This window comes from Malus domestica, chromosome 17 (assembly GCF_042453785.1).
Source record: "Malus domestica chromosome 17, GDT2T_hap1".
In the NCBI taxonomy this organism is placed as follows: domain Eukaryota; kingdom Viridiplantae; phylum Streptophyta; class Magnoliopsida; order Rosales; family Rosaceae; genus Malus; species Malus domestica.
Window position 1 is genome coordinate 9198018 of NC_091677.1, and position 9607 is coordinate 9207624.

The 9607-nt window shown below is 44.7% G+C and overlaps 2 protein-coding genes across 2 annotated transcripts; one reads left to right on the plus strand and one right to left on the minus strand.

The window, feature by feature from the left end:
- Positions 1–667: 667 nt before the first annotated feature.
- On the plus strand, positions 668–3895 carry LOC103404957 (clathrin coat assembly protein AP180). The gene has a single exon (XM_008343915.3). It carries the CDS (start codon positions 1297–1299, stop codon positions 3853–3855), a length of 2559 nt encoding a protein of 852 aa, XP_008342137.3. The 5' UTR covers positions 668–1296; the 3' UTR covers positions 3856–3895.
- A 1372-nt stretch (positions 3896–5267) lies between these two features.
- On the minus strand, positions 5268–8374 carry LOC103404958 (protein ARABIDILLO 2). The gene is made up of 2 exons (XM_008343916.4): positions 6240–8374; positions 5268–5800 (listed from the first exon to the last, which is right to left on the minus strand). The coding sequence occupies exon 1, from the start codon at positions 7991–7993 to the stop codon at positions 6281–6283; it is 1713 nt and encodes a 570-aa protein (XP_008342138.3). The 5' UTR covers positions 7994–8374; the 3' UTR covers positions 5268–5800; positions 6240–6280.
- Between the last annotated feature and the right edge of the window lie 1233 nt (positions 8375–9607).

Below are 9607 nucleotides of genomic sequence, written 5' to 3' on the forward strand. Positions count from 1 at the left end.
AACTTTTTGGGCCTTTGGTAACCAATGCACCTCTAAAGAGAAGAGAAATGGTAAAAGGAGAATATCTCTTTGGTAACCAATGCACCTGTAAAGAGAAGAGAAATGGTAAAGGAGAATATCTCAAAGTGAGACTTTTTATAGACCATCTACCACATGACAGTTTAACGTCAATTTCCATTTCAACATTATAAAACATTGTAATACAAGTTACATGGTAGCTGCCAGCGTTCAAAGAAAGCAGCATGCAAAAATAAAACAACCCAATGTAACTACCTAATCACTTCTTTGGCAAATAACTTATTACACTCTAGTACTCACTAACTACAACTCTAGCTTGCTAGAGTTGTACTAGTCGAAACAATGACAAATGGCATTGAAAAACTTAGTTGTTACGCATTTAATACCATTTTTCTTTGCATCGCCCAACATTACACGTGTTGAGAAATGCTAAAAGATAGGGTATAAGTTCTTACCGTTGATGGTCTTTCCTTCTGCTAAGGTTAAGGACATTCTAGAAAGTAGCACATACGCTTCTAAATCGGGACATAAAACTAATCCATGGACCACCATAATCCACTCTTGTCATGGGAAGGTACTAGACTCCACGTTTGTTCTCAAGATAGCAAAGGACTAGAATCCCTTTACTTCCCATTCCCAACGGGTTAAAATTATGCACCCAAATTTCATTCTCATTCCAACATACAACACCCCAACCGAATTCGTTAATTCAATTGAGATTTGATTAGTGAAAACATGCAAACGCACAAACATGCAAAGGACTTGGTCAATCAAACAAGTGCGAATCTCGATCACGTCCACAAAGGCATTTCCCTTTTCTCCACCACCCAAATTATTTCCAAACTCTGCCAACCTTCTCCACCCTCCTATCAAAACCAAAAACTTGTTCCGCTCATTCGGATTTCAATCCCAAATCCAACAAAAAAGAAACAATTCTACACCAAGGCATCGCAAAACACCTCAACTCACGACCCAATGTTGTTATTTCAATCTCATAATCATCGGACATGAGTTAGGCTCGGTCAGGATATTGTGCATGCCTTCTTGCACGGAACTCAATTTTTCTGCTCATAAACTAGAGTAGTTTAGATTATTGTGTTGTCAGAAGAAAATTTCTATTATAATTAAATTCATCATCGTCAACAATTGTCCAAGAAGCTTGGCTAAGGTGGCGTGTTTGCCTCCTTACGCCTAGTTTCAACCCTGATTAGAGCAATATAGAATATCGCATTGTAAAATCTCTATCGTAGTTGACTCATCAAAATCGTTAGCAAAAAGATGCCAAGCAAGCTAAAGAAGGCAATTGGGGCAGTGAAGGACCAAACGAGCATAAGCCTAGCCAAGGTCTACAACAACAACTCGGCCAACCTCGAAGTCACAGTCCTCAAAGCCACGTCCCACGACGTCGTCCCCGTCGAAGACAAATACATCCAAGAAATTCTCACGCTCATTACGTCCAACAAGTCGTACGCATCCTCCTGCGCCCAAGCCATCGCCAAGCGCATCGGCAAAACCCGCAACTGGATCGTCGCGCTCAAATCCCTCATGCTCGTCCTCCGCATCTTCCAGGACGGCGACCCCTATTTTCCAATCGAAGTCCTCCACGCCATGAAGCGCGGCGCCAAAATCCTCAACCTCTCCAACTTCCGCGACGACTCCAACTCTTGCCCGTGGGACTACACCGCCTTCGTCCGCACCTTCGCTCTCTACCTCGACGAGCGGCTGGACTGCTTCCTCACCGGGAAGCTCCAGCGGCGGTTCACCTACCAGCGCGACCAGGAATTCAATAACAACCGGAGGAGCCGCCAGTCGAACGAACCTGTCGTCCGCAACATGAAGCCGGCGGTGCTGCTTGATCGAATCCACTACTGGCAGAAACTGCTCGACAGAGCGATCGCCACGACGCCAACGGGGGCTGCCAAAACGAATCGGTTGGTGTTGATCTCGCTCTACGCGATCGTTCAAGAGACGTATGATCTGTACCGGGACATATCCGACGGCTTAGCTCTGCTTCTAGACAGCTTCTTCCATCTGCAATACCAGTCGTGCGTGAACGCCTTTCACGCCTGCGTGAAAGCCTCGAAGCAATTTGAGGAGCTCGCGTCGTTCTACGCACTCTGTAAGAGCTTGGGGGTCGGGCGGACCTCGGAATATCCGAGCGTGCAGAAAATTTCGGAGGAGCTTCTGGAGACGCTACAGGAGTTTCTGAAGGACCAGGCTTCGTTTCCGGGTCGGTCGCCGCCTAGTCATTTGCAGATTGGTTCGGATCAAATGGCAGCGGAGGAGGGTAGGGATAAAGGGTTGAGCTTTGAACGGAATGAATTCACTTCTTCTGAGCAATTCGAGGCGTCGGAGAGAGGTTCTGCTTTTGGTTCGGCTTGTACTTCGTTGGAGGATTTGATGAGTGTTGCTGACCAAAACGGGAATGTAAGCCCGTCTTGGTCGGCGGAGCAAGAGTTTTATAACTCCGAGGAACAGCCGAATAAGACCCCGGAGAATGAATCCATCGGACGGGCAAATAGGAATGGATCCACCCAATCCTTGACGGCTGAGGTTGATCGACCTCAGCCAGCGAGTTTTGAGTTTGGTCTTTTTTCTTTTGACGACTGGTCGCCGCAACCGGATCAAACAAAGAAACAAGAAAAAATAGTAGAAGAAATATTCGGAGTCGGAAATCAAGAGGGTTCGGAACAAGGATGGGAGCTTGTTCTGTTCCAGTCTGCAAGTAATCAACCGCCATTGCAAACATCATCGCCGCCACCAGCTTCTGCTAATAATCTGTTTGATTCATCAAACTTTGACAGTTTATTTCAGCAATCTTCAGTGCCCCAACACCAATACAATCCGTTTCTTCAAGACACAATACCAATCGAGAGCTTCGCAACCTCTTCAAGTTCGAATACCGCCAACAGCAATGGCTTTGGAAATTTCGGAGACGATTTCTTTTCTTTCCCTACTACATCTCAAACACCGGCACCAACATTTTGCATGCAGAATTCAAATGGTGGCACAATAGCGCCAACGTTTCGCACGCAAAATACAAATAATACAACGACGGTATCGACATTGCACGCGCATACTACAAATAATACCACAATGGCACCGCCATTTGGCGCGCCAAGTCCAAAAGGGAGCACAATTTCACCAACATTGTGGTCACAGCACACCAGTAAAAGCACAATGACACCAACATTTGGCGAGCCAAGTCCAGAAGGGAGCACAATTTCACCAACATTGTGGTCACAGCACACCAACGAAAGCACAATGGCACCAACATTTGGCGCGTGGAGCATGAATGAGTCCACAACAGCGCCAACATTTTGTGCTCAGAGTTCCGTAGAGTTGGCAGTGGCCCCTGCTAGCAAGCGGAGTATAAATGACACAAAAACAGCACCGCCGGTTTGTGCTCAGAGTCCAGAAGAGAAAACAGCGGCCACACCAATATTTTGGGCACGGGATACAAATGAGGGCACATATGCACCAACATTTTGTGCAGTGACTCATTATAACAAGAGTGTAGCACCAACATTTCGTGCTGAAAATCGTAATGACATTACTGTGACACCTACATTTCGTGCTGAAAATCGTAATGACACAATTGTGGCACCTACATTTTGTACAAACGATGCTAATGAGTTTCTGGCTGCACCAACTTTCCGTGCGCGAAGTGAAAACGGGTGGGGTACTACAGAAAATGACCCATTTGCAACGTTCTCAAACGTTAGAAGTAGTAGTGAACCTATATGTAACGGATTGATGAATCATGAAAGTCTGTTGCATCAACAGAGACTATGGTTGGAACAGCAAAACAAGATTATTGCTAAACACATGTCTTGAGATTAATTTAAATCAAATTTAATTATCTTGTAATTAAAAATCTTGAATCCATTATCTTTGGCAGAGTTGAATGGCAATTGAGAGTTTATAGCATATGCTTCAGAAGCACCTCCAAGAAGCCCGACAAATAGGGACCTAGTGTTTTGAATGCTCGTAGCCCATAAAAGAAACAAAGCGACCCATGAATCTTGGTCTTGACACTTAAGCAAACCTAGTAGCTTGCCTGTTTGAAATGGTTAAGACCGGTTAGACCGCCTAAGCAGCTGGCTGGTCCAACAAGCCATTGAGATGATGCTACGTCGTTGTCAGATATTTTCCACCTAACTATCCATTGACAAGCATATTCACAAATATGTAATTTAGTCTGGGTAGTACCATAATGTGAACGACATATTGATGGTTGATAACGGATCGATACGCTTCATGATACCAAGCGGGAAGCGGTCGGATAGGCCAGATGGTGATCAAGTCGCTTGACCCAGAATTTTATCTCCCAAGAGACTGGAAAAGTACTAAAACATGTAATTGAATTGGTTAAGAGCATACGTTTAATATTGCTTTAAATTAACATACGAAAATACACGAAAATAGGCAAAGCTAAACAAAAAGACCACACAACAGAATGACAGAAGGAGAGAGGCGTAAAGGCTTTACAGCTAAGTTTTGTGCAGTTGCTTTAAACAGAGAGAGCAGGATTCACGGGAAAACCTGACCTCTCCCGGTTTCCCCACTTCCCCCACAGAGAAAAAAATAAAATTAAAAAAGTCACAAACTTTTCTTCTGGAGCATCAGATGCAGATGCAAATGCAATTGAGAGAGAGAGAGAGAGAGAGAGAGAGAGAGAGAGAGAGAGAGGTGAATGGTGTGATTGGTGGGGAGGCAAGGGCAAGCAACAGCATGTGAAATTGAGAAAATGGACCACACATCCCGCCATATGCATCAGTCTTACCATCATTGTCCATTGTCATTGATTCCTCCACATCCCCATCCCATTACCTGCTCAAAAACAAAGACACAGATACAATACAAGAAGCAAAATGAAAAATCTAACTTCTCCTAAAAGCTTTGGCCTTTTTGCTTTTGGCTCTACACTTCCATATCCACATCCATCATCACCATCGTCATCATAGTACAACAACAACAACAACAAAGCCTTTTCCCACTGAGTGGGGTCGACTGTATGAATCCTAGAACGTTATTGTGCTCGGTTCTGTGTCACGTCTTTCGTTAGATTCAAGTACTCTAAGTCTTTTCTTAGAGTCTCTTCGAAAGTCGGAGTAATCTAATGATAAAAAATCGGAAATATCTGATACTAGAGCATCATAGAAAATCCCCAGATAACATCACCATTCACCACAAAGAAAACACACAAAAAGAGTTGGCACTCTTTCTTAAGTAACACTCAAGACCCATGTTAAATTCATGTCCATTACAAATATAGCAGAAGTTTCTCTCTAGAACGAGAGCAACGTAAATTAGTACATTATCACCGTGACATTCCATGTTAAGGATACAACAAATCCAAGGATGTACATTCTCAAACCAGTGGGTGTTAATTAAAAAACACAACCCAACAAAAAAAAAAAGGAAACATCATAATGAAATGAACCCCTCTTACAGCTTTTTCACCGAGTGGGTGTGAATCAAGTAATAACATTAAATTACAAAAAAATGAACAGCAAAACGAGGATACTCCCTAAAAACCGCATCCATGCTTTTTCTTCTTTCTTTACCAATACAATATAGTACTAGGATATTTTAATTAATTAATACATAACATACTTAATTAGGGTGCTTGATTTAGTGACAGATAAATAAATAAATATAATAAGTAAAAAAAAGGTTGGGTATAAGATCTGTGTGTGTATTTGTTGCTTTGTCCAAGCCACGTAGCTTTCACATTCCCTGGACGGTTAGAAAATCCTTCTCCCTCCTCCTTCCTCCTCTGCATTTTACCAACAAACAAAATTCAAAATTTGATTTGTCAGCCAAAAGGGCATCTGTCACTAAAAGCGCACCGCAAATATCTCACGAGTTAAGCGGTTAAAAAATTTATTCGCTGTAAATGTGAAAATTGGACCTTCTAGATGGATTGAAAATATACGACTCTTGTGACTCAACACCTCAGCAGTAAAATTACTACTGGGCCCACTAGGCTCCGTGGGCCACCACACTTTTTCACAATCCTTCGCAATTTCAGGGTGAAGGGTAGAATTGTCATTTGATAGTCTAGAGAATATTAAGGTGGTATCTTTCAAGAGAAATCCAGGTTGCCGTGTGAACATGGCACACGCGAATTGGATAAAACAGTGACACGTCAGGGTCAAAGTCGTAAAGCCGGCAAGTCAAACACCCTAAGGAAAAACTAAAATTCCAAAACTGACCTTTCGTTTGGCGGGGATTTTTTTTTACTCCCGGTTAATTACTATTCCCTCCAAGTCCGGGAGAAGATGGTCTTCAGCCTACTGCCGGCGAGTCTCTGCAGCGCTTTCTTAGCTCCGGCGACCTCCATTTCCGCCAGTCTCTGCAAATGCGGGTGAGCTCCGGCGGCCACCAGCCTTTTCCGGCAACCATCGCTCCCTCCGTTGAGAACCGCCGCGACCACCGCCACCGGAAACTTGCTGGCCACCATCTCGTGACTCTTGGCGTTCAGCATCTGGACCAGCCTCATCACGCTCTTCTCGTCCCTCACCAGTTCCTTCCGGTTCGACCGGACCGTCAGCAGCGAAACCAGCGATTGGGCCGCCGATTCTTGTAGACCCACCGGTTTTGGCGACTCCATGAGCTTCACCAAAGACCCCATACAGCTGCCCAACGCTCGCTTATTCCCATCGCTCACATTAACCAATAAGTGAGCGAGTAAGGAAGCTGAGATTTTCTGTAGCGTTGTGTTCCCCTGCTTTATGAACTCGCCGAGCTGAATCAGGAAAATCGTCGAAGAAGAAAGGATTTTAGAGCAAGAATCTGAAGCTGAAAGCCATGTGATGGCTCGGAGGACGTGTTCCAATGTGTCCGAATTCGGTAAATCTTGAATCAAATGCATTAATCTCTGCAACCCACGTTCTTGAATGATCAGAGCTCGGAAATACTCGTCGGAGGAGGCTAAAATGGCTATGCAATTGGCTGATTTTTCTTGGGCGGTGATGGTGCCGGAGAGCAGTAACTGGATTAGTACAGGGACGGCTCCTTCTTCTCCCAGAGCAGTTTTGATTTCTTCCACATTGGCCACATTTCTAATGGCTCCGGCAGCATGGGTCTGGGTCGCCGGAGACCCAGATCGGCAGGCTTCGATGAGGACTGAGACGCCACCGTAGGCGGAAACGGCCCAGGCGTTTTCTGGGTCGGCGGTGAGAGCCTCTACCGCCATCGCAGCCTTCTCTTTCAAATGGGTCAACCCGGATTCGAGTATTCTCAGCAGAGGACCCAGACCCCCTTCTTCGAACACTGCCTTGCGCGACGAATCGTCATCCGCGGTGGCCAGGAGACAGACGGCGAAGATAGCCTGCTCGCGGACGGAAGGCTGGTGGTGGAAATCGAGCAAATGAATCAAATATGCGACATTACCTTCTCTGACGACGAGGCCGGACGACTTGTTGTCGCCGTTGAGGAGCTGAAGGAGCGACTCAAGAGCCTTTTTCTTGAACTCGACGCCGCCGATTTGCAGCCGGGTGAAGAGGTCTCTGATAAAGAAGCTCAAATCCTCTTTATCCGACCCGGGAGCCGGGTGGGACAAAACGATGGCGTTTGACTGGTGGAGGACTCCAGATCTGAGAAGCAAGTCGAGGTCGCGAAGCTGATTGGAGAGGGAAGACGAAGCCATATCGAGGTCGCTCTGCATCAGGAGCTTCCCGCCGGCGAACTCGGCGTCGGTACATTGGTCGGCGAGGGCAGTGAGGCGCTGGAGAGTGGAGAGGAGTTGAGGTAGGAGGGTGTGGAGGAGGGGGTTCTGGGCCCAGTGGGGGGAGTCGGAGATGTCAGCGACGGAGGAGTGGAGGGATGCGAGCTTGGAGTGGAGGGCGGTCCAGCGGCCGACGAAGGAGCGGACGGTGAGGGAGGAGTGGAGGAGGAGGGAGAGGGTGGAGTTGATGAGGTCGAGGAGGGTTTGGAGTGGGTTTGCGGCGGCGGCGGCGCGATGCATTTGGGAAGTGGGGGGGGGGGGGCGGGATTAGAACCGGGTCGGGTTCGGGTCTGTCTCGGGCACCACGGAACACTGCATGAGAGAAAGAGAGAGAAAGCTTGGAAGTAAAGAAAAATGAGAGGAAGGAGAAAAGTGAAGCCAAGCGATCGAGAGGAGTGTGGGGAAGAGAGCAACAATGGCGGACAATGAAGAGAGAGAGAGTGAGAAGAGAGAAACTGAAAGGGAAGTGAGAGGCAGTTTTTTTTTTTTTTTTTATGCTGGATTTTGGGCAACGACTGGAGTGGAGCTTAACTACCGGGAAGCGGGTGGGACTCGGATGGTAATGGGCCTGGCCCAGTGGTGTCCGGCTTTAGTCTGCAATCCCTTTGTGTTTTTTTTCTTGGAATTTTTTAGTTAAACTTTAATATAAATCGGTGACACTCGCGTAATTTACGATGATTGTTGACCCTGAGTTTTCGTCTCCGCTTTGTCTCCATTTGTGGATGCCAATTGCAATTTGGATGTTTGATGTTTATACTCCTCATTTATTCAACTAAGACTTTTCTTTTCCAAACGATAGTGCTTTTTATCATATTTGAATAAAAATATTTTTTGAAAAAAAAAAGAACAAAAATATTTACATGTTCTGCAATAATATTGAAAAGAAATTTGGCGTTGGCCTATTTATAACTACCACCATTCCGACTAACAAAAAAGCTACAAAGTGAGGGTTGCGGGTCTATTGTCCCTAAAATATTCATTGAGCTTCAACTTAACCCCATTTAGTTTTAGTAAATTGAAAAATAAATACTGAAAAAAAAACAATAAGCCAAAGTTCTCCCACCCAAGCCCGATAGCCACCCCGATGCCATCAAATGGGAGAGAGCGAGGGAGAAAGGGAGGCTTTGGCGGCAGCGAGTGGGAGTTTGGGTTGGTGCCGATGGCATGGTGGTGGTTGGTTGGTTGTCGGGCGTGGGTGGGTAGACTTCGGTGGGTTTTTTTTTTTTTTTTTTTTTGATTTTATAGTATTTACAATTAAATTTATGAAATCTTACTTGAGTTTGTTTATTTTATTTTATTTTAAAATAAACGATATTATCTACTTTAAAAGGGTAAAAAAATGGACTAAACCTTATAATGGGAGGACAATAATAATATGATTCAAATTCTCTTTTGACGGAAATCAAATCTAAAATTTTTCTCACTTATAAAAATGAAGAGAAAATGATGCATACATGTCAAAAATAAGAGAAAAATAACAAAGGAGATATTATTTTGGCGATAGCAGATTCGTGCCCAGAGTGAGTCGCTCTGTTACACTGACGTGTAGCATAGGAGAACTCTAATGACTCCAGCTATGAAGCTAACTGCCAAACTATCAAAGTTTTAAAAAAATGTTAAAAGCTAGTCGGACCTAGCTTAGCATCAATCACATGCGACTTAAATGTTTATTAAACAGCACTTTTATGATTTGATGGAAAACAGAATAATCAAAAGGATTTTCGATAGGTATCATATAAAGGCCAACTAGCCAAGTCCATTCAAACCCAATTAGCACGGTCCGAGTCAAAAATTTCCAACAAATCAAGGATCCAATTATGGTAGGTAGCATTTTCACAATTACATAATATTTCT

Coding starts and splice junctions, on each gene's coding strand:
- LOC103404957 (XM_008343915.3), top strand. CDS start 1,297: ATGCCAAGCAAGCTAAAGAAGGCAATTGGGGCAGTGAAGGACCAAACG.
- LOC103404958 (XM_008343916.4), bottom strand. CDS start 7,993: ATGCATCGCGCCGCCGCCGCCGCAAACCCACTCCAAACCCTCCTCGAC.